General features: G+C 41.3%; 1 protein-coding gene and 1 long non-coding RNA gene across 4 annotated transcripts in view; one reads left to right on the top strand and one right to left on the bottom strand.

Annotated features, from left to right (window-relative positions):
- The first annotated feature begins 1,848 nt into the window (after nt 1-1,848).
- LOC132673599 (uncharacterized) lies at nt 1,849-16,940 on the top strand. Of its 3 annotated transcripts, none has more exons than XR_009608125.3 (4): nt 1,849-2,111; nt 13,085-13,246; nt 14,851-14,968; nt 15,863-16,940. It is a non-coding gene; the product is annotated as an uncharacterized LOC132673599 (long non-coding RNA). The 3 variants fall into 3 exon arrangements; XR_013557525.2 differs by lacking the exon at nt 1,849-2,111 and adding an exon at nt 11,576-11,662; XR_013557526.2 differs by lacking the exon at nt 1,849-2,111 and adding an exon at nt 11,576-11,662 and having other exon boundaries at nt 15,866-16,940.
- The window catches only part of LRRC8C (leucine rich repeat containing 8 VRAC subunit C), an 80,085-nt gene continuing 60,378 nt past the window's right edge, over nt 5,698-25,404 (bottom strand). Inside the window, exon 3 of the mRNA XM_060626315.3 lies at nt 5,698-11,911. Coding sequence (XP_060482298.1) covers nt 9,638-11,911 — 2,274 coding nt within the window. The 3' untranslated portion in view covers nt 5,698-9,637. The remainder of the gene's footprint in view (nt 11,912-25,404) is intronic.

The following is a 25,404-nucleotide window of genomic DNA, read 5'->3' on the forward strand; positions in this document are numbered from 1 at the left end:
GGAGGCATAGTCAGGTGCAGCCCAGAGCAAGGGCTTGTAGCAAACTGGCTGATGAAAGAATTTAACAGCAGACACCAGCATTCCTTTTAACGGAATTGTGCTGAGAAAATCTTGGACAAGCTGCCAGGGTGGAAGAGATGAGCGAGGAGGTGGATAGAGGAAGGCGGCGGAAGAATAGAGAAAGTTAAACTGCCCAGCTCTGGAGGAGGACTTTGAGCTTGGGGGTGGGGCAGAGAAGAGCGGGGGAGGGGTGGGGGTGGTCGAAGAATTCCGTGGACAGGCTGAGGGCTTTTACAACTATGAGGCTGGAAAGTGGCTTGCATGGCTCTCCTGAATGCTCTGCTCTCTCCCCAAACCTCCACTAGAGTCTCCAAAACGCACCCACCCCTGGTGTATGTGTTGGGGGAAGTCAAGGACCAGGGCCGACTCCTCTTTCAGGTCTGGAAGGGGGATCCAACACTTGGAACGGTGAGGTGATGCGCGCAAGACATTCCACAGAAACAGAGGCTCAGAGCCGGTGGCCTGAAACCATAAACATACCGGAAATTTGTCAAGGTTTTGGCGGAGGGCAAGGGGCTGCAAAGGGCGTGGAGTGGAGGGTATAACCAATTTCACCCAAGTCTTAAGACCCATTCCGACTGCAGCTGACCTCCGCGGTACAAGCTTATGACGGAAGGAAGGCATGCCATTGAAGAGTTATTCTTTCCGGATGAACTGAGCACGCTGGTGGATTTTACGAGAGCGAACACGAGCGAGGGGAGCCCGCGGTGCGTGGTTTGACGATGAGTAGGCTGGAGGGAGGGCACCGACCCGAGGCAGCCTTCCACACCCTCGGTTCACATCGGCCCGACGGGGCAGGCTGCCCAGCTGCGAGTCATTAGTTTACACTGTCTGCTGGAGCACATCTCTGGGACTTTTCTGGTCCCTTTGCTCGTGAGTAATTGTTTCCTAGAAAACTTTCCCCAACCCTAAACGTCCCTCCTGAGCTGAAAGGATGCGAGGTAACAACACAAGGCTGTTGCCAAGCAAGGGGTGGGCGGCTCCCTGGGCGGGTGGGTCGGGAGGGGAGGGCAGGGAGCTGGGCTGGGGCGGCAGAGAGGGACGTGGCTAGCGGGTCGCCCCAGGTCTCTCCACTTTTCCACACGGACTCCGATGAGACTTTTCCTCCGATTGCTTTAAGTCACAGACCAGGGATGTGTGCGTGTACACGTGCATCTCCCAGCACCATACGAAATTTTGGCTGACATTGGGAGAGACCTAGGATAGTCAGGAAAGTTTTGTGAAAGCACCTTGCTTTAATCGTCAAAAAGTCGACGGTTAAAAAGAATATTTTTAAGAGCTGTGCAATTTATTTATTTTTGTGAACTCTACTCACAACGTGGGGCTCAAACTCAGGACCCCAAGATCAAGAGTCACATACTCTACCGACAGAGGCAGCCAGGTGCCCCAAAAGTTGATGATTTCTTAAGATGCAATTCCATAAAATGAAATGATGACTTCCTTGCAGTAAATTCATAACAAACTCTGCCAGGCTCTCCCAGCTTGTCCAAAAAAAGAAGAAACAGAGGAAAGGGGTGAAGGAAATATTAGCTGGCTCAGTTTTCGGGTTTTCTTTAATAATCATTGGATCTGCTAAAGGATTGTGTAAAATTTATCAGTGTTATTTGGCTTCTGTGGATCCTGTATTTATTATATACAGTTGCTAGTGAACGTTAGAGTGTCAGCGAGAGGTGGTGCTTAATGGTTGAAGAGACTGGTGTGGATAGTGTCACAGATTGTGATCTTCACAGATGCCACAACATTTTTTGTTCCATGTATTCTTACAATCCTGACACACCTCTTATTGAAAGGTGGGGTGTGTAGTCCCTCTCCCCTACTCCTAAACTGGGCAAGATTTACAACTGTCTCAACCAATAGAATATGGCAGTAGTGATGTCACAAGAGTAAGGTGATACAGCATCCTTTCTGCCTACTAGAATAGTCTCTTCGGAGCCCTAGGGTATCACATAATGCCTCTGATTCCCCTGAAGCTGACAAGCTGTGTGAAGGCTCAGGCTATGTGGAGAGGACCAGCTGAGGTTATAGCCAACAGCCAGAAGCAAATGCCAGAGGTAGGAGTGAAGATGACTCCAGATGATTCTAGCTCCCAGCCATTGAGTCTTCCCAAATGAGATTCCAGACACTGTGGAGCAGAGATATGCTCTGCTATGTTTGATATGTTTTTGCTATGCCCTCCAAATTCCATACCCATGGAATCTGGGAGTACCATGAAAGAGTTGTTTTAACCTACCAAGTTTTGGGATGGCTTGTTACAGGGCAATAGTAATTGGAACAGGTATGAAACCAGGAGCTCTAACTAGTCCCCGAATCCTCCTGAGATACTTTGTTGGAGCATAGAGTTTCTTGGAACACTATTTGAAAACCACTTAACTAACCAATCTTTAAGGGCTCCAAATTCTCTGTTTCTAATAAACCTGGAATATAATAGGTTTATCAAGAAAGTGAAGTATCTTGTCTAGAGTAATGGATTGAATGGTGTCCCCTGCAGTGGCCAAGGACAGGCTGTCCCAAGATGGGCCACTTTGGCATGAAGATTATTTTCAGTTGAAGGGAGTTGAGACCCTGCAGGCTTAAGAGAAAATATTTGCCCCTCCTTTAACTAAATAGAAGAATATAAATTGCGGTCTTTCCCAGAGTAAGGGTTATTAACAGATAAATTTTATCTGAGTGACCTATCTATATGGCAGAGCAAACATCTAATTACTAAACATCTGCTTGTCTTATTGCACTGTGAATGGCATTCCTTCCCTTCAAAGTCCCAGACCTCTATCCTCTTCTCCTTAGTTCATGATGACATACAGATCTCATTTTTCCTGACTGTCTTTGGAGTTTCCAGTCTGTGTATTCCCCATACATATGCAATCAACATTTTTTTTCTCCTAAAAATTTTTTTCTCGTATCAATTTGATTCTTAGGCCAGGGACCTGGAAGAGAACAGGAATTCTTGCTCTTCAACATCCTCAGAATGATAAAGTCCTAAGCATTTGGAAATAGGGTCTTTGCAGATTATCAAGACGAAATTATTAGGATGGGCCCTAATCAGTATGATGGAATCCTTATAAGAAGGGGAAGTTTGAACACAGAGGTAGACACACACAGGGAGGACGCGAAATGAAGATGAAGGCAGACATTCAGGGATCCATCTACAAGTCAAGGATTGCCAAAGATTGCCAACACACCACCAAGAGACAGGAGAGAGGCGTGGAGCAGATTTTCCCTTACAGCCCTTAGCAGCCACCAACCCGGCTAACATCTTGATCTAGAACTGTAAGGCGATATATTTGTCTGTGGAAGCCACCTGTGTGTGGTAGTTTGTTATGGCAGCCCTAAGGAAAGTGTGTGTCCCAGAACCAGTTTGGACAGGGATGATGTCCCTTCACAGCCCCAAGGCTGTCAGTTAATAGCCTTGTCCAAATGTTAGAGTATGATTTTTTAAAAATATTTATTTTGAGAGAGAGAGAGAGAGACAGAGCAAACACGGGAGGCGCAGAGAGAGAGGGAGAGAGAGATTCCAAAGCAGGCTCTGCGCTGTCAGCATGGAGCTCCACAGGAGGCTTGAACTCATAAACCATGAGGTCATTACCTGAGCTGAAACCAAGAGTTGGACAATTAACCGACTGAGCCACCCAGGCGCCCCCTAGAGTATGATTTAACAAAATTACTCCGCAAAGACCATATGAAATCAGAAAGGAATCCCAAGAACCTGTGCAATGAAGATTGAAGAAACGTTACAAAAAAAAATTTTTTATAGCAAAATCACTGCTAGAAGTTTCTTATTTTTTTCATAGACTATGGAGGAGATATAAAACATAAAATTTACATGCTACCCCTTTTGTGTCGCTTTTCCCAAGATCTATTATTACCTGATAACTGCTACTAAGACACTTTGTTTTTAATGGTGATGTCTAGATGTAGCTTGAGTTGAAATAAAATAAATTCCTTGAAAGATTAAAAAATTAAAGAGAGAGCCCATTTTCTACTTGTTCCCAAACTTTCTAACAGGAATCCCTAAATCAAAATAATCAGAATGGCCAATTTGGTTTACATTTGGTAATATTACCTTTGCTTCAGGCTGTGTCTTTTATGCAAAATATTTTAACTTTGAAAAAACTGTCATCTATTGTGGGCCCAATCTTATATGTGGTTGTATGTTGCTTTGTTCAAATATGAAATGTAAAGTATAGCCTGCATTCAAAGATTTACACACAAAAATAATTCAGCCTTTCACTTTTTTTTACTACTTGGATATTTAGGATAACATTCAAACTTAGATTTAGAAATATGGAGGCCTATGGCCATGTAAGTACCCCCACTGAGTCAAAAATTGCCTTCAGTGACTTTCCTCTTACATACTTCTGCACCCAAACAAATATGCTTATATCTTACTAGCCTGACCAACAGTGAATGAATTTATTTAATTCCAGTGTTTATCTCACTATTCTGTATAAATGAAAGGACCAGAAGATGGGACATTAGAAGGTATCAGTGGATAGTCTTTTTCGTATGTACAAATTGCACTGAAATCACCAGCTGTGTCTATTCTATTGTATTTCTCTGCTCTTGTGTCCAAAATTTCTCGAGCTCACACACAATCTGATGCCCACATTCACAGGGCCTCTCCCCAACTCAGAATCCTTCCTAGTCTCAATAGTCTTTCTCCAAAGGACTATCAGTTGATCATCAGTAAAATAACGAGTCATAGATGACTATAGAAAAATATGTTAAGTGACAAATTAGCTTCAAAAGTTACCAATCACGGTTTTTTTATGTATAAGTGGTGTATTCACTTTTCCTAAAAAGGGCTTCCATAAGCCTGGTGTGTACGTGGTTAACAAGGGGAGGCATCCTAACCGAGAACCATTCTGATTCCTTTAAGTAACCACGATCATGACCATAAAAGTATTTACTGAAAGCTGGGCTGGACAGCAATTGTACAATCTGATCTGGCAAATGCACAGAAATTGCACCCCAGATTACATATTAATGTGCTAATTGCCCAAATGAAACTCCAGGGGCACCTTAGGTAGATGCAGTGCAGTGAATTAAGGAAGGAAATAATTAGTCACAATTGCAGAAACAGGCTGGACACGCAGTGGAAGGATCCAGGCAGCCTACTTCCTGCAGAGTACAGAGAGCCTTGGCAACACAACATGCAAAACACCAGAGAAATGCAAAAGATAAATATGATTTCTACAATCGATTAAGGGACAAATCTCAATTTTAAATTACAAAAATGTCTTTATTTATTTTCCGTTCCTATGTACTACATAGCCAAATAACACTAAGACATTTTATCGTGAATTTGCACTGTGACAAATCAACTTTCAAGCATTTCCTTGACAATCTTAGAGGTTTACCAGCATTTGACACAATCTGAACACATAGAGACAGTGAGAGAAAACAAGTCGTAGGAAGAACAAACAAACAAACAACAACTGAGTGAGCACATAAGGCATTATGAGTTTCAACCCCAGTAAAGATATTCATTGAAGAGGCAGGATCAGGTGGGAGAGAGACTAGTATTCGGCAGAAAGCCAATTTATACCACGTTAAAAACCATGCAGAGGAACTGTTACTTAACACGGCCAACAAATTAAGCTCTTCAAAGTACCCTTTTTCAAGGTCTTCTGATTTAAAAAAAAAAAAAAAAAAATTCCTTGGGGGCGGGAGGACACTCTTTCCTTTCCCCAGAATGAACTTCAGGATGTTAACTTTTGTCAGTGTGTGGCTCTGGGAGAATGGAGTAAGAGTGGACACCTAGTTTGAAAGCTAGTATGAAATTGTATTAGAAGCATGTCACTGAGGCCTAAATCTGAAAAATCAATGGCAGGTCTGGCTGAGACTGTCCAAATTTTCCTACAACGTGTCTGAATAGACAAGAAGAGAATACCTTACGGACTCTCGAGGCATTCCCCTCACTGCTCACTGCTCTGTTTTGTTCCTTTGTTTTACTAACTTAAGGCTGCTATTGGACCCTACTGTGAATTATTGAGATCCTACCAAAAATGTGAACTGCTTGACCAGCGTGGTCACTTTCAGAATTAATAGAACATGAGTTGAAATTATATTAAAATGTATCTTATGTATTCACTACTAAGTACTGCTGACCATTTTCATAAAGATGGATCATGAATGTTCACTGTTTAAGTAAATACATCATTACTATGGATCAGGTATTTGGCATGAAATTAGAAAGTAAAATAAACTACTTATAAATGGACTTTTAAAAAAAAGAATTAGAAAAATAAACAACAGCAAAACTCTTCTTGGGGGAAATGGTAAGAAGAGATGTAAAGAATTTGTCTTCTCTTTCTTAATATCAGAAATCATAAGATAGCATATTGCAAGAACTTGGGCTTTCCTCATACCAAGTAGCCCAAGAAAGAATCCAGGAGGTTTAAGATGCTCTTTCATGAAGACGGCTTGAGAGGCAAATAAAGTGGAACCTCTGAATGAACAAAATACTCATAGCAGGCATATTTTCCAAGGCTTTCCGAAAACGCAGTGCCTGCTGAACAGGATGCCATGTGAATTGTTCGAACTCTTTACAGTAGCTACATAGGAAATGTAACAGCAGGGAAGAGGTGTGTGAACAGTAAGAAAAAATTTACAATTGTAAGTAACAGGTTTCACTGTATCAAGAACATTTATATTAAAAATGTTGTGTTAAGAACAAAACAAAACAAAAACCTAACACATGAGTAGTTTCTGAGGTGTGGTCTCCTTAGGTGTGAGTTCCATTGGGATATACTTATATGCTCTGTTTCAACCAGACCATCACCAGACAAATAACCTGTTCGATACTTAACCATTAAAACTGACCAAAAAGCATACCCATCATGGGCGTCAAGCAGCCATAGGAGTTATGATTACATATGGTGCTTTTATATTTACATAAGCAGTTTCTCATGAATCCTATAGAGTTTGGAGAAATAGAGCTAGTTTGTTCCTTGTTAGCAAGAGCACTTGTAAAATACAGAAAGGGATTAGGTAAATACCCCTTTTACACTGAGTTGATCCATTAAAGGACTTTAGAAAAGTCAGCAGTTCGTTTACCTGAGTTTCCCATTTAAAGGCTAAACGTAATTGAATACTTTTTGCTTACAAATGTGAACAAAAACTTACAATATTAAGGAGGGCCAGAGTCAGAAAATTGAGACTCAAGATGACATTTGAGACTTTTGAATTTTTATAAAATCTAATAGAAACATCTATGAATTTTCCTTCTTAGTTAAAACATAAAGTCATAGAGCAATACCGATTTACTGGATGTTATTTAGAATTTATGTTTGGGGTCAGCCTGTGACATCATTAAGAAAGCAGGTCAAAGTCTCTTGGAATTGTGAACAAATTATTACAAGTGAGAAAACTACTTATTAGTGCCTTACTTCAGTTATGAACCCATATGAGATTATGAATTAACACCAGATAAACACTTCAGCATAAATATGATTTTTAACCTGAATAGATCCCTTTTGAAGGGTGACATAGAAAATAACTATAAATTTTGTCCAGAAATATAGTGCACCCAGTGTTTTACCAGTAGTTATTTAAGCTTACCTTTCAACAGGGTATTTTTGTTATGCTCGGCCATGGAGAATCTTCCAGGTCTTTTGTTTGCTTAAAACAAAATAGGGCTATGTTTCTAAATACAACACATTGTTCATAATCAGGATCCTAACCATATTCTGGAATTGAATATTTTATCATACAAGAAATATAACCATGTTACTATTTTAAACATAGCATTTCAGTTCCAGTGGGAAATAAATCAGTTATACAAAATCACCATTTGAACACTTTAACACAGAGCAGAAACAGTAAAGCACTTTGGACTATGTGATTTCATTATTAAACAAATGAAAAGCATCTCTTTCCCAAATCCTTCACTCCATGACATCTCATAACATTTAAAACACGATTGAGGTACATGTATCCGTTGAGGAGTTTCTGTAGTTATGTTCTGTATACGACTCGAAGCAGCACTGAGCAAAATCACCAGGACCAACGAGCAAATTCTAAAAGCAGTGTTCTGAAACCCCCAAATCATCTTCCTATTTTCTTGCGCTGTTAAGTCACAAAACTTTCTTAGATCAGACTAGAGTTCCGGAAACAGTCCGTATGAATTTACTACGTAAAACAAAAATCCCGTGATTGGTAATACTGTTCCTGGATTGAGGGCACAAATAGTCTTTTCATTTTCCTGTTCTAACAGAGTAAGAATCAGTGATGGATTTTGCCCAAGATGCATACTATGTTGGTTTAAATACAAAGATAAATAAAAGCTCTGCTGACCATCAAGCAAAAATTATTTGAGTGACATCCGCTTAGCTATTTATTCGCCCCTTTAAAACAAAAGTAAAAGAACCATTTTAGATGAGATGCTTATTTTAAGCCAAAAGAGAGCAGAAAGTTCCTGTGCTTGCATCACTGGCATCTGCAGCAAGGGCAGGATTAAGGGAGCTCCATTTCTGTATATATGGGTATTTTGTGTAACAGGCAGAATCTGAATAGATGACCACCCCACACCGCCCAGGGCAATCAGGGCGCCTGACTACAGTGCGCCAGCCCTTTAACAGAGTGCTTTTGCAGCGATTTTTTTTTTCCATCTGATGTACCCACATATCAAGATATCAGAGATTATTAAATTACTTAAAAACCAGGCTTCTGATTCTGATTTTTAAATTTAATTATCTATTTTAATTAAAATAAATCTAGCTTCTCTAAGGTTGCTCACCAGTACTACATAGCAATATTAAGATTAAAAGGCGAGGGGCGGGGAGGGCCTCTGTGTTTTGCTTTTAAATGATATTTTTGAAACGTCGTTGAAAACGCGGATCAGTTAGATTACAAATGACCAATTCGAGTAAGCCAACCATGGAAGATTATTGTCTTCACTCACAAAATCCTAGCCTAAGGATAACTTTCACTGTCAGGTATATGAAATAACATAATTTAGGGTTCTTTTGGAGGGGAGGAGAAATTTTAAAAACACTCGTCTGTGACAATGCACTTATGTGAATTTACACTCCAGAGAAAAATTTTCTGTAGGATGAAGGACTTGGCCAATGGAGAAGGCAGCTGGTATTACAATAAACTAGCTGAAATTCCTTGGTACATACACAATGAAAACAAAACAAGGACTCTGTACAGGTGTAAACAAGCTAAAAATGACCTTGGCAAAATGACTATTTAAAAAATACCAAAAGCATGCAACTCAAAATTCCCTCCCTTTCACAAGAATGGAAAAAAAAGGAAAAAAACAAAAAAAAAAAAAAAAAACAAAAAAAACCAAAACAAAACAAAAAACAGATGGAACCACCTGTTCCTGTCAGTAGAAAACAATAATAGATACATTAGGTTCCAGGACAAATAAAACTTTAAAATATTAATGTTGAGAAAATACAATTAAATTTTTATTAAAAAATACATACTCCTTGCTCAATCTCTGTGTACATTTTGTTTTGTGTGAAAGAGAAAAAAAATAAAATAAAATAGGAAAGGCATTAAGACTACCTAATTATTGATACTGTATTTGGTAGAAGCATGTGTCAGTCAAGCTCTAAAGAAAAATAAGTTATTCTGCTTTCATTTGTTCCCGGACATCAGAAGGCAGAGTTTCAAACAGAGCATCTTCGACAACTAACCCAGCTCGCTTCAGAGCCCGGCAGTCGCCCAGTTCAGGCGGGAGAATTTCAAAGTGATTGCCTTTAACGTCTAAGTAGGAAAGAAATAACAAATTTCCAATTTTCGGGGAAAGTACAGATAGGCTGTTTTTCCCAATCTTCAGAGTTTTAAGTTTCTTGCAGAAGTAGAGTTCATCCGGAAGGCTCTCCACTTTGTTACAGGTGATGGAAAAGTACTGTAAACTTTGTAGAACTCCGATTTCAGGTGGGATAAACCGAATGTCATTGTAGGATAAGTCCAAGTATCGGATTTTGTTGCATAGGAAGAGGTGGGAAGGGAGCACCTCTATTTTGTTGTGACTGAAGGCCAGGCGCTCCAGGCTGGTGAGTTTCTTGATATGCTCCGGGATGTAGGTGATGCTGTTGTGCCACAGTTTGAGCACTGTCAACTTTCTCAAGTGCTGGAAGCTAACGATTTCTTCTATAGATTTCAGATTGTTTTCTTTGAGGTCCAATTCCTGGAGGCTGAGCAGACTAAACACGGCATGGGGAATGCGCTCCAGGTCGCAGTGGACCAGCTCTAGCTCCGTCAGATTGGTCATCTTCTTTAAATTGTTGAGCATCACCAGCTTGGTGCCGTCGTTGTGTATGCACATCTTCTGCAGATGGCTGGACACGTCCACCACGGCCTGAGGGATTTTGGAAACGTTGCTTTTGATAGAGAGAATTTTAAGGCTTTTGAGATCCCGCAGAGACTCAAGAGTGACATTTTTGGAAATATCGTGACTTAGAGACCCAACCAGGTAGAGCTCTTCCAGATTCCGGAGCCCATACATCCAGGGCGGCAGCTCTCTCATGTCATCAAACTTGACGCTCAAGACCTTGAGGTTTTCCTTCAGGAAAGAGAGCGCTGCACTGTGGATTTTGACTGAGCACTGGTGCAGCGAGAGCTCTTGGAGATTGTCTAGCTGCGCGATGGTGGCTGGTATCATTACGTTCTTAATGATTTCAAGCTTTAAAGACTGCAACTCTGTGATTTCAAAAACCGTGTCTGGAAGGCCAGAGAGCATGATGAGAGGCAATTCTAGCCGGTTATGGGCATTCGTCTGGAGCTTCTGCCTCAGTTTGTCAGGAGTCCACTCGTTATTTAAGTTCAGCTGCTTTAATTTGTTCTCGCTCACTTCAGATAGGAACACCGCAAATCTCTTGGAATACAGAGGGTCATACTGATCTATCATATGAAGCATAAAAGCAAAGTCATTTTTCACATCGGGAATATCATCGATTCCAGTCTCCTGCCGGACATACTCGAAAGAGTATTCCCGGAGAGAACGATAGAACAGCCAGTATAAGGTGTAAAGGCACGTCAGTCCATAGATACTCACAAAACACAGATAGCAAAAGGACAGTTTTGAGAACAGATGGGCCATGGTATGATTACAAGAAAAGTTTTTATATCCAGTCATGTCCTGAATGTCAACGTTACAGTCCACTGTAAATTGAACTTTGGAAACCAGGGCGCTATTATAGGCAATGATGATCAGGAACTTTATAACCTTAAGTACAGTCTGGCGAACATACATAGCATATAGGATATCACCTTCTTCTACATGCAGCCTGAACTTCTTCACCTTCTCAAATAAGGCCTTTGCCTGCTCACCTTCCTTCTTATCCAGTGCTCCCGCCGTGGACTTGTCGACCACAAACTTCTCGGGAATCGACTTTAGTGACTGAGCGTTGACCAGGCTGCCTTCCGGACCAGATTGGATGGTGTTGGACCTGCTCATGTTGTTCTTCCTGTTGTCCTTTTCTTCGGAATCCTCCCCAGACACTTCAGATAAAGCCCGGGTGGTCCACGGAGAGTCAAAACACTTACCCAGGATCGAGATGAAATGTTCTATTTTGGAGCTGGAGCCAGGGAATTTGAACCAGAAGTTGCTGCAGAGCATGAAGACCAGGGTATGGATGAGCACAAGGTAAGGGAAATACTTGGCATACCAGTGGAGGGCTCGCTCATAACACATCTGGTTTATGAAACTGTACTGCTGAAGGTCCAAATCTGTCTTTAGTCCTTTCATTTCCACAGTGGCAGGGTTAGCAGGAGATGGTTTAGGGGGAGGCAGTGGGGTGGTGCTGGCAACTGCCTGAGAGACATTTGAAATGGAAGAGTGGTTCTGAGAAGGCTGAACCCTTTTTGGAAGGCAGATTATCTTGTCTTGCATGACCTGAAACACAGAAGTAATATTTTCAAATTATATTATTCAAAGAGCTTTGATAATGTCATTAGTGTGGAGAGGGCAGCAGTAACATCCAATAAATGTCCATTTCCTTTGCCTGGAGAATACAACGTTCGATTCCGGCACCAGGATTTTATCGTCAGCCCACATGGTGGGAAACTGAAATATCTGACTTTGTTCAGCATGTGTAAGTCATGACATAAAACACAGCGGTTCTGCTAGGACTCAGAACAACTCACAACAAAATAAGTATCTAAAGAATATTCGTGTGTTTTAAAATTTTGCATTTCTTCCCTCACTGGAGCCTGGGAGAATCAATCACTGGGAAGTACATGCCCTTATCAGACTCAATCTTTTCTTAAGTACGATTTATGCCCAACATGGGCTTGAACTCATGACCCCAACATGAGGAGTCACATGTTCTCCTGACTGAGCCAACTAGTCACCCCTTATCAGGCTCAATCTTGAATCGGATGGCTTCTGAGATGACATAAACTTGTGTATGAGAATTAAAAGGATTGGAAGGAGGGAACGTGGAAGAATTTGTCTTTATCATTTCCCCTTTACTTTCTACCCATATCCCGGACTGCATGCACAGGAGTGCAAATGGTCTTATTACAATGGGAATTTACTAAGCTTTTATGAAAGCCATTTCATCTCTCTGCAGAAAGATATGGAACAATACAGAAGTGTTCCACAGTAAAATAATTAGGTTTAAACTTGCTGGCTTTTTATACAAAATATTACCTCAACAACTTTTATTTTCCTGTACCAATACTTCAATTCATCGAAAAAAATAGTAAGCCCTAAAAATGTCCAGTAGCCCCAGACATTGAAATTTGGGTAAGAGATAGTGCGCGCATACTTTCTGAATAGGAGGGAATGTAAGGCAGTGTACTCTTTGAATCAACCAGGAGGAATTGTCCCTACGAAGAAGTCTATGTAGGTGGAACTCTTTGAACAACAAGCAAACGGTGTAGAGGGAGAATAACCACCCAAGGAATCGACAGCAATAACATGTGGGATTAATAATGCAGGGAAGATCTATTTGTACTGTAAGATGTCAAATGGCTGGAAAACCATAACATTCAGTGATTCTGCAACAGCAAAATACTTAGTGATTTTGGTCATAAACAGCAAAGCCTTTTCTATGGATTATAGAAGCAGAAACTGAATCCGTTGCCAGTGAGCTGCTGTGGCATGGGGATGTGACCACGCATTGATGGCATGGGAGATACAGGCCACCGGAGAGAAGTACGAGGTCTGACAATGGAGTGGAGCATCCAGCACTTCGCAGAGCGCCCAGTACAAAGGAGAACACCCGTATGTATTTGCTGAGAAAGTGGGTGAATCCAGAACTGCCACTGGTAGTTCCAGTTCAGAGTTCCGTATGTCTGGGTGTGGCCCATCGCTCTCCGAGGGATGAAGATATGGATGGTGATTATAGTGGGTGACAGCAGAAAACTTCTGCTGTGTTTAATAAGCAACTGACCCTATTCTAAGAATGTCACAGGTAATCATTCTTTTCATTGTCACCTTAATCTGATGAGGCAGGTACTCTTATTATTCCTGTTTCACAGATGAGGAGAAAGGCACAGAAAGGCTAAGTCACTCAGGCCACCTGCACCCAGAGCCCACATTCTTATTTTATTTTACTGAATTTCTAGAATTAAACAAAAAAGATACCAATCTGACTTTATTGTAAGTAACAAATTACCTTATGCAAATTATGTTTTGGGAAAAAAAAGGTTACTTCTTCAATACCCTGTGCAGGTAACAGTGAAAGAATGAGGCTAGGGAGAGAGAGGAAGTCTCTCTACAAGAGTTATAAAAGTTCTGTCCTGAGACACCTGGGTGGCTCAATCGGTTAAGCGTCCAACTCTGGCTCAGGTCATGATCTCACGGTTTGTGAGTTGGAGCCCTGCATCAGGCTCTGTGCTGACATCAGGTTCCAGGTGCCTGGAGCCTGCTTCCGATTCTGTGCCTCCCTCTCTCTCTCTGTCCCTCCCCTGCTCACGCTTTGTCTCTCTCTCTCTCGGAAAAATAAATAAACATTAAAAAAAATTTATAAGTTATGTCCTGGGAGATAAAGCAGGGAGCAATTACATATTATGTCAGTCAAAAGAAGCAGGGAAGAGGGAAAATGGGTAATGGGCATTAAGGAGGGCACTGCTGGGATGAACAGTGGGTGTTGTATGGAAGCCAATTTGACAATAAATTATACCCAAAAAACCCAAAAAAGCAGCAGGGAAGAATAATAAATGGGTCTGCATTTTACCAGAATTTGGTGGCTACAGAGGTGTGGGAATGGAGTGGTGGTCTTCGAACATTTTTATCACTTACCCAGGTCAGGGAAAAAATTTTGAGTGTGCCCACCCGGTATATTTATTTCTATTCAAAATTATAACCATAAAGTCCTGTCAATTCATATGTGAAATATTAGAAAAGCTTAATTCCCTTCCCTTTAAGCCTAAAATAAATACAGGCATACCTTGAAGATATTGCAGGTTCAGTTCCAGACCACCACAATAAAGCAAATACTGCAACACAGTGAGTCAAATGACATTTTTGGTTTCCCAGTGCATATTTACACTATACTATAGTCTATGAAGAGTGCGAAAGTGTTATGTCAAAAAAATACAAACCATCATCTGAGCTTTCAGCAAGTCATAATCACTGATCACAGATCGCCACAGCAAATAATAATAATAACGGAGAAGTTTGAAACCTTGCACGAATTACAATGTGACACCGAGACCCAAAGCAAGTAAATGTTGGAAAAGTGGCGCCAACAGACTTGCCCAACACAGGATTGCCACAAATCTTCCATTTGTGAAAAACACAGTATTTGCAGAGGACAATCAAGGGAAGTGCAATAAAATGAGGTATGCCTGTCTAAAAGTTTTTGTTTTTATCTCACTTTTCAGTGGAGCATCTTTTGCACTTCTGGGGGGTCAAGCACTCCACCTTGGAAAACCCTGGGATCGAAAATAGGAGGAAGCCTAGAATGCCAGACTATCCTTAAGGAATACAGAAGAGAGACAAGTAAGCAGTTCAGTTTGGGGTCATGTTCTGGATGTTTTCCCATTAGTGGTCTCACTGGACGCTGTAACGGTCTGTGTAGTAAGCAGTAGGTGGGGGCCAGAGCTGAGCAGGGAAAGGGAGCGCTTCCCCGAGGACCTTCCCCAAGAGGGACACATTTGAGCCGGTATGTTAATAAGGCATTGTCAGTGTTGTGATGAAAACACAGGAGAATCCATTTGTGAAAGCAAGACCAGTTAGAAGGTAAAAAGGTGGACACCTTCTTCAGTGCTAACTCCCTGCCAAGCAACCAGCAGACCCCATTACTGTCCCACTGCCCAGTGCTTCCCCAGGCTTGTTCCTAATGGTGGAAGATGACAGACCTCTGGAGCTTGTGTAGGGTTTTAGGATATGCAGGGCACGAGAGGGTGCGGAGCTAAGGGGGCAAGGGTGGGGTGAAATCCTGCTGTGTTTCCCTCAGCAGGATGGGAGCTCCATCCTCCTGGGGCTACCTATGGTCACACAGCAGGGATACCGTTTTAGATTCTGCACAAAGGTCCCTGACTGGCTAACATCTGCCATGCCAGGGAGGCAGGTCATATTCTCTCCCTTCTACAGAAGAAGAAACCCAACTGAACGGAAGTGACTCGCCCAAGTTCACATAGCTAGGAAATGGTAGTGCAGGAATTTAAACCTGTCTTTTGTTTACAGACTTGTGTTCTTCTAATTCCACACATCTTCCCATCTCACCCAGCTTCTTCTTTGAGGGCGTCACAGAAAACAGCCCAGTTGATCTCCCCAAGTTCCTTTCAGCCTTCTGATGCCCTATTTCTCTTTCAATCTTCACAAAGACAGAATTTTGAAAATGTGCCTACTTATTAAATCCCAGGAGGGTAAGGATGGTGTTCTATTTTTCAGCAGCTGTTAACTATTCAGAAGTGAGCAGAGAGTCGAAAAAATACTGGTGTTCACTTGCTAAGAACAATAGCTGCTGGAGCTGCTGAGAGAACATTTCAAAAGAAGACTCCAGCAGAGACGCAACTCAGAGGAGAATTCCCAAAGAATGTGATGGCGGGTTGCCTAATCCAGGAACCTGGACTGAAAAGGATGAAAAGGAACAGGGCAGGTAAAGGAGTCCAACAGTAAGAGCATGAAGACTGGAATAGTAAAACGGCCACAGGCGAGAGGAAGTTACCCCCGCCGTGTTTAATAGACATAGTATTTGTGAACATTACAGCATTGAGAAGAACCGGAGAAGAATCTATATTTTCAAAGGTACAGTAAAAAAGGGAAAGACAGACAAAAATAAGGCAGCAGCAAAAACAACAAATGGTAAAGGGTGTTTTTGTGGTATCTTTTGTAAAAACACAGCAGCTTATAAGAACTTAAAATTTTTTGTTTCACCTTTCTTGCTCTTTTGAGAAATTTGCTATTTAAATCTACATACCTCTCTTCTCTTTACCTTTATCCAGTAATTTAAAGGTTAGAGCACCAAACAAGCCTTACCGAGAGGCTAGAACACAAATTTCAAAGGAATATCAGGGTCTCAGGCTGCTGGTGCAGGACTAAGGGAGAGCACCTGGGGGGTGGGTAGGGAGAAAGCCCTCCACGAAACACTAAGGCTCAGACCATCACCACCAGCTTGTACACACACATCACAATGCAGAGGAAGGCTACCATTTTTATTTAGGAGCAACCCTCAGAATGCCTTTGGAGGAAAATGGCTTGAGACCAGGAGCTACAATGTGTGTTTGTGAAGGGAAAGAGAGACTGGAGGGGGAAGAAATGGGGTAGGGGAAGAGAAAAAGATTGAAAAAGCAGGATGAGCAAGAGAATCCAACTCAAAATATAGCAAGGTGACAAAGTTACCATGCTAAAGGTGGATATGAGAATAATTCTTGAATAAAATCATCTATATTAAGGAAAATATCTAAGTTAGCTTGGAAACAAGGAGGAGAGGGACACAGAATGTGATCACTGAGAGCAAAGGTCAGGTGAAGCCATGGCAACAACAATGGCCAACCTTACTTTATCTGGGGATGAACAGGTTTGGAGGTGGGAAGTGGTGAGTCAGCAAAGCAGAGAGGGGCTAGAATCAAACAAAATAGGTCAGGCAACATGGCAGGAGGCTGGAGTATATGCTCATTATTTCTTTTCTTTCTTTTTACATTTAAAAAAAAATGTTTATTTTTGAGAGAGACAGACAGAGTGTGAGCAGGGGAGGGGCAGAGAGAGAGGGAGACAGAGAATCTGAAGCAGGCTCCAGGCTCTGAGCTGTCAGTACGGAGCCTGAAACGGGGCTCAAACTCACAGACCACGAGATCCTGACCTGAGCCGAAGTCAGGAGCTTAACTGACTGAGCCACCCAGGTGCCTCATATTTCTATTTTGAGATATAAATACCTTTCAATCTTCCCTGAAACTTTGGTATAATCTGCTATAGACACACACACACACACACACACACACACACACACACACACACACAGCTTTTGTGAGTAAATTTTGTAAAAATCACAACAAAAAGGAAGATTTCATGCCTGGATCCAAACTGTATAGATGGGGAGAATTTGCCAGGGATGGTAATAGTCTATCATCTAAACTGTTTCCACGGAAGTAGGAATGAGAACCATAAGAACCAAATCCTTCCAGGAGTCTGTAGAACTTGGAGAGGGTCATGGGGCTATGGACTACAATTTGATCCATTAGGCTCTGGATCCCAAGGAGCAGCTGATATCTAGGTGATAAAAATGTATACTATGACCCTCAAGGTCTTGCAATTAAAGAACCTGGAGGAATAAAACTATTCATGCAAAAGTCTTCCATCACTGTGATATCTAGGAAATAGTTCTGGAAAAGAAACCTAAAGGTTTCAGAAGTGGGCTCAGTGAAATTTGGATTCATACATTCCCACTGGTAAATTATTTTGAGATAACACAACAGCTGTTTTTGGTAGGGGGAAGGAACTCAGTGTGTTTTCAAGAGAAATAAAGTAAACATTCAGGCCGCCTTAGGAAAGGAAACAACCCATCTAAACCATGCCTGACATGCTGCTCATATCTAAGAAAAGAATCAAATATTTAACATTGTAATTGTCAAATTTATATCCACAAAGAGTGGAATTAAGTGGAATATTAAATGGAATATGTTGAAATACTTTATCATCTATTGAAATGCCCTGCATGGTCAATGGAAATTGGGGCCTTTTAATAGTAATTTTCACTATTTTAAATCATTACTGTTCATTCCTCCATCTTTGATTGTATGATATACCTTTGATAATAGCAATTTGATTCCCAGTACTTTGTTAGGATTATAGCATCTACTGTATAATGTAAAAATAAGATCTACTTAACTTACACAATTTCTAGAAAAGCAATGCAGTACAAAGCAGAACCCACCTGTGGTAACAAGTTGAAAAAGTATCATATTGGCATGAATGAGACACCAAAAGAGCTGAGGGTAAAAGCAAAACAGAACAAAACAAAACCACTTAGCTTCAGAGAAGCTGCTTGAAATAACAAAGAGCAACATGAAGAAGGGCCAGCTTATCTATTACATGCCACAGATATAAATGGCATTGATGGCAGTGGGGTAGGGCAGACAGAACATGAAAGTGGAGTGTTGCATGCGTGCCCTCAGGAGAGGTCAGCCATCTTGGAGTATCTACTTATGCCAGATATTATGTGAGGAATATAAGAACAAGAAGTCCTTCAAGGTTGGGGCGCCCGGGTGGCTCAGTTGGTTAAGCATCCGACTTCAGCTCGGGTCATGATCTCACAGTTCACGAGTTTGAGCCCTGCATCAGGCTCTGTGCTGACAGCTTTGGATTCTGTGTCCCCCTCTCTCTCTACCTCTCCCCTGCTCACACTCAGTGGCTCTCTCTTAAAAATAAATAAACATTTAAAAAAAAAAAGAACCCCTTCAAGATCAAGCACAGCAGAAAGACAACTAATCAGTAATTGGTGTGGTAAGTGCTCAATCTCATGCTTGTCTTTCACGATGAACTTTAAAATCAACTTGTCTAGATCCAGAAAACAACAACACCTTGGTGGCATTTTTATTGGGACTAAATTACATTTATAAATTAATTTAAGAAGAACTGACATCTTCATGGCATTGATTCTCCTCCTTCATGGTGTGTTTTCATTTGTTTTCATCCAATTTTATGCCTTTCAGGAGTGTTTTACAGCTTTCTTCACATAGATGTTGGATACTTAATGTCAAGTTATGCCTAAATAGTTTTATTATTCACTATCATAAATCTTTCTAATCATTTTTTTAACACTTTTTTTCTGGGAGAGAGAACATGAGAGAGCATGTGAGTAAGTGGGACAGGGGCAAAGGGAGAGGGAGAGAAAGAGAGAGACTCTTAATCAGGCTCTATGCTCAGCATGGAGCTCTACGCTGGGCTCAATCCCATGAACTGCGAGATCATGACCTCAGCCGAAATCAAGAGTTGGATGGATGCTTACAAACTGAGATACACAGGCGCCCCATGAATACTTATGTTTAACACAGAAGGTAGAGTCCTCCTTTCTCCCTTTCTACCCTTGTGCCATTCCTTAGTAAGCCCTGCTAAGTCTGGTGTACACTCTTCCAGATCTATATCTGTGTATTTGCATATATATGACATATAAACACATGGGATCTTACTATACAGACTGTTCATGCATCTCGAGCTTTTCACTTTCATTATACGTCCTGAAGACCTTAACACATTGGCACATAGGGCTCTACCTCATTTTAAGGACCACCAGAATTCATAGTGTGGATATGCTATAATTTAAAAACATTCCAATGACCACATGCACTTAGGCAATTTTTCTATTGAAACCAATGCCAGCGTTAAAAAATTATGTGCCATCTGACTTTACACGGCATTCTGTAAAACAGGACAGAGAAGTTGTGGGCAGTTGCCGGGGGTTCCCTGCAGAGTTTCAGCACAGGGGAATTCCTTAGGGTGTTGGGATTCCTCTGTATCCTGCCTGTGGTGGTGACTACAAGAATTTACACACCTTTTAAAACTCACATATGCATCTTGTTCTGATAAAGAGTGCATTCTTGAAGATGGCAATGCTAAATGTGTCTAATATTGACAGTGTCCCACCAGCTTTTCTTTTTTAATATTATTCTTTAATCTACTTTGCACCCCTGTCTGTGATTTTATTTTTTGGGTATGTCTTTTATGGATTAAAAAAAAAATCCAAACAAATCATTTCTCTCTTTTTACAAGTGAATTAAATCCATTAATTATTTTGCTCACTCATATTTGTATATTTACTGGTCTTTGGATTTATTTCTGCCTTCCCTTGCACTGTTAACATTTTCCACATCTCTTATTTGCCATCCTGCCTCAGCTGGGTTAGTAAGGTGTAGACTGTATTTCTAGAAAGATACTACCTATAATTTCTTAGAATATACACTTTTAAATTTTTCACTATTGCAATCCCACTCCAAGCACGTTTTAACTACCCACTGAACTATCGCATTTTGTTATTGTTGGGGTTTTACTTTTCTTCTGAAACACACATTTTAAAAAATGACCTAGAGGTGATTGTGTTTATTTACATATTTATTAAGTCATGTGCTCACCAGTTTTCTTAGATCCTGTATCTTCTCTCTGGGTTCATTTTCCTTTTAGTTGAAGTATATCCCTTAATAATTGTTTTAATAAAGGTCTGTGGATAGAAAACTCATATACTTGTATGTCAGAACATGTCCCTATTGCTTTCATTCTTTTTTTTTAATGTTTGTTTATTTTTGAGAGACAGTGTGCATGAGCTAGCGGGGGAGTGGCAGAGAGAGAGGGAGTCAGAGGATCCAAAGTAGGCTCTGCACTGTCAGCCGAGAGCCTCATGTGGGTCTCAAACTCACAAACTGTGAGATCATGACCTGAGCCGAAGTTAGATGCTTAACTGACTGAGCCACCCAGGTGACTCTATTGCTTTCATTCTTGAATAGTTTCGTAAGTTATAAAATTCTCTGTTGGCAGTAATTCCCCTTCAGCACATTAAAATACTATTCCATCTTCTTCTGGCCTGTATTTTCACTGCTGGGAAGTCTGCTGTCACTCTGCATTTGTCCTTTAGTGGGCAATCTCCTTCTCTATGATAACTTTTAAGATTTTACCTTTAATACCAGGCCTTCTACAATTTCACTTTCATTTTGAACGTGTGTGGATTAATCCTGCTCAATATCTATAGCTAAGGACTCAACTTTCTTCAATTTTGGAAAATTTCAGCAAAATCTCTTTAAATATGACTTCCACACTTGCTCCATCATTTCTTCCATTTTTTCCTGTAATTCCTATTAGAGGTATGTTAGAGTCTCTCAATCGATCACCCATGGGTGTGTGTGTGTGCTTTTTAATCTCTGCCTCTCTCTGCTGGGATCTGGGTAAACTCAGAATGCTTATCTAATTCATTACTTCTTTCTGCAGCTGAGTACAGTCTTATTTTTCATATTTTTAAGCTCAGTGACTTTTTTCCTCCCAAAACTTCTAAATTAAAAAAATATATATTTATTTTGATGGGGCACCTGGGTGGCTCAGTCGATTAAGCATCTGACTTGGTTCAGGTTATGATCTCCCTGTTCATGAGTTTGAGCCTCATGTCAGGCTCTGTGCTGACAGCTCACAGCCCGGAGTCTACTTCAGATTCTGTGTCTGTCTCTTTCTCTCCACACCTCCCCTGCTTGTGCCCTCTCTTTCTCAAAAATAAATAAGCATTTAAAAAAAATTATTTTGAGAGAGAGAGTGTGAGAGTGAGTGGGGGAGGGGGAGAGAGAGAATCCTAAGCAGGCTATGCTGCCAGTGCAGGGCCCAATGTGGGGCTGCATCCCGAGAACCATGAGGTCATGACCTGAGCCCAGCAGTTGGATGCTTGACCAACTGAGTCACCCAGGCTCAAAATTTCTAAATGTTTTATAGCCATTTGCTCTTATGTCATATGTACCCATTTTTTAATTGTTATGTCTTTATCTCTTTGACCACTGTAAGTATATTTATTTGAACTTCACTGTTTGTTTCAAAATTTAGTTTCATCTCAGGTGAACCAGTATTCCAAAGGCTAATTTTGCTGAGAGCCTTTTCTTAGCATAGTTTTCTTCCTGTGCTCTGGGTGGTAGGCTGGTTGGGAGATGAAACTGTTTCCCACCATCTCTTGTGCGCTCTTTTGCGGTTCCCTGCACCCAACCCCCAGCCCCCCAACCCGCCATTAGGTCTTATCACGGTATTTTGACGTTCCGCTGTAATGTCAGGATCCTATGGATCCGGTCAGGATACAGCAGGCAGGCTGGCTCAGCTCCCAGCTGGAGGCACAGTTTCCTCAGAAGTGTCGGTCCGCCATCCAGTTACTCGCCATTCTTTTCAGCTTCCTTTTGGGAGTGGGGGCCTTTGGCTTCAAACAGTGACCAGGCTCCAGTCTCTTATCTTGCTCGGTGCATTTTTAGCTCCCCTTGCTGGCAGGAGCTGAGCCCCTGGCTGCTACTGCCTGCTTTTGGCTAACAGCCTGGCAGCTGCTTCAGCCTCACTCAGTATTCTGTTCCTGCTCCACACAAATGTTGGTCTTGTTTTTGAGTCCATGTATGCATTTTTGTTATCTCTTTTTACACTTTATCATGGCTATACACACTCAACAGAGGGAATGTTTTGAAGTATAACACTTGCTTTAGTATCTTTTCCAGAAGGAAAAGAGTGTATGTGCATTCTAATATAAAAATTTAGTCTTAAGACTAACATTATGAAGAACCACATTGCTCGGGTAGTGCCAAACAAGGCACATCTATGATGCCAAATTCCTCTCCCCACCAAAAAAAAAAAAAGGCTGACTTACTTTATACATCTCCCACTGTCACAGCATACGAGAGTACTTATTTTCCTACAACCTCAACAATTAAGTACATTACTCTTTTTCTTTGTACTATAACCCAAAAATTATTTCTCTGGTTTAGACTTTAAGTCGTAGTTATGACTATGTTATCACTGAAAGAAGTGAGAACATTTGATGCATGTGATAAAAAGGCAGGTGTCATTCCAATATGCTAACTTATGATCCAGACATATTCTTTAGATTGTGGTTGATTCTTCCTTCCTTCATTTGCTTTTCCTCCATCTTTTTTCTTTTCTTTCCTTTCCTTTTCTTTCTTTCTTTCTTTCTTCCTTCCTTTCTTTCTTCCTTCCTTTCTTTCTCTTTCCTTTCTCTCTCTTCTTTCTTTTCTTTCTTCTTTATTTCTCTTTTCTTTTTCCCTTTCTCTTTGTTTTTAAATGTTTATTTAAAGAGGGGGGGAGGGGCAGAGAGAGTGAGACAGAGGATCCAAAGCAGACTCCACTATGACAGCCCAGAGCCTGATGGGGCTCCAACTCATTAACCATGAGATCATGATCTGAGCTGAAGTCAGAGGCTTAACCGACTGAGCCACCCAGGCACCCCTGTGGTTGACTCTTTAAAGAGATAGTGCTTTAACTGGGTTATGCTCTAGTTAGTTAGACGGCAGCCACAGAAAGGCAGATGAGCCAATATAAAAGTGATTAACTTTATCCTCTCTCCGCTCCGTAGGTTCAAATACAGTTGATTCCAAAGGGTTCTACCCTGCAGCTAATCATCCAAATTCCTCCCATTCTGACAGATCAAAACCATCTCTGGTAACCCAAGAATGACCTTGCAAGAAACAGATCCTAAAGACCTATTCCTCAGACTTGTTCAGAGATACTAGGATAGAACAGTTTTAGTTTTATCAACTAAAACTTCTTGAATATCTACTCTATGCTAAGTATCACAGGGAAATCAAGGAGACATAACCAAGGTTTGCTCTTCTAAAAGTAGTTATAATCCAACGGGAGTGACATAAAGAGTCATATAAAAAGTCAAGCAGGGGTGCAAATAAGGCAGGATCTACAGCAAATGAACGGTGTGGTAAGTACAATGAACACTCAGGCTTGGCGTCAGCGGGGAAGGCTTCATGGGGTTGGAGCACCTCCATCTGCCCCTCAAAGCTACTGGACGTGGTGGTTACAGGAGGGTCAAGTCAGAACCTCGTGGTTGCAGAGGCAGGAATAAAGGATTGCACTTCGGAAGGGAAAGAGAAAAGATGACAAAGGTCGAGTGCAGCTCTTCCTCTCTGAGGCACACTACCTCCTCCTTGGAGAAGGGATGGAGAACCAAGGGAAGGAAATGAATTTTCACGTCTCTAAGTCATCAGTGAGCGCACACACTTACTCCCCCAGAAACAAGGTGCTAGAAAATAAAGAAAACACCTATTCTCAAGAGATGCAATATTTGCCTCTGTCAGTGACAGGATTCACTCTGAAAATGCAGATTTTGTTTCAGGGCTAACTACTGAAAATATTTTCGGTACACACAAATCTTGGTGAGAAAGAAAAGGAACTGAAAAGGTGGAAAAGATGGTTCTCAAGGGGGGAACATCTAAATGCTTTCTTTCTCAGCAAATGCCTTGTTCACAAGCCCAGAACGTGCGTATGTGGGGCGGTGACCGCGGCAGCACAGACACAGGCACCCCTGAGCGCCACAGGCAGCAACGCTCTCACCAGCACAAACCAGGTCCCGGTCTCCAGGGGAGTTGGGGACGTGTGGCTGCTGCAAGGGTGTGAGGTTCCCGGCCTGCTGTGCGCAGGGCACCGGCCTTCTCTTCAAGGATGGCGTTTAAGACTTCTATCGTGGACAGGAAATAATACCCTGTGTATGGAGGAAGTATACACCCAGATAGTAAGAGGAAAAAGAGGGGAAAAAAAAAATCCCAACAACACCAGCCTTAAGCAAATTGCCCAGTTTTAAGGTGTTTATTAAAAACACAAAAGGGTCGAGCGAAATGCCTGTTTTTATCGGTTGCTCATTTTCTCAATAACCACAGGAAAAGGAAAAGGGAAAAAAAGGTCATCCTCTGGCACCTCTGAGGCATAGTTGAATTTATTTTATTTGAGAATAACTCCAAGGGATCAGAGGGATGAGTGATTAAAATTTGGATATCTGAGTTTATGAATTCTCTCGGTGGTAAGGTACAGCAATAGTACACTTGCTAAAGGGTTCATCTGTACACGAGTGAATCCCTGACAGCAAGTACATCTTCTCAAGTTAAGCATTATCAGAAATGTCTAAGCTTGAGGGAATTAAGTGCCACTAGTCTGGTGGAAGAATTAACCACTGAAAAAGTTAAAGCCTCATTTCTTGAGTCATTACTATACAGAACAAGGGTATACAGTTAAACAGAACTGGAAGTCTTTCAAGCCCTGGTTTTCCCCCATCATAGCACCTAAGGAAACCTGGCATAATTGTTTATTATCATTTTACCTCCTAGACCAAGAAGCTCTTTAAAAGTGGGCTCCATCCTTATTAACACTGCCTGGCACAAATTAGGTACGTAATAAATATGAGGCAAGTAGACAAACACATGTTCTCACCTAAGGAAAACAAACTACAATGGCAAGCACACGCATTTATAAGA

Source organism: Panthera onca, chromosome C1 (genome assembly GCF_046562875.1).
Source record: "Panthera onca isolate mPanOnc1 chromosome C1, mPanOnc1 haplotype 2, whole genome shotgun sequence".
NCBI lineage: Eukaryota > Metazoa > Chordata > Mammalia > Carnivora > Felidae > Panthera > Panthera onca.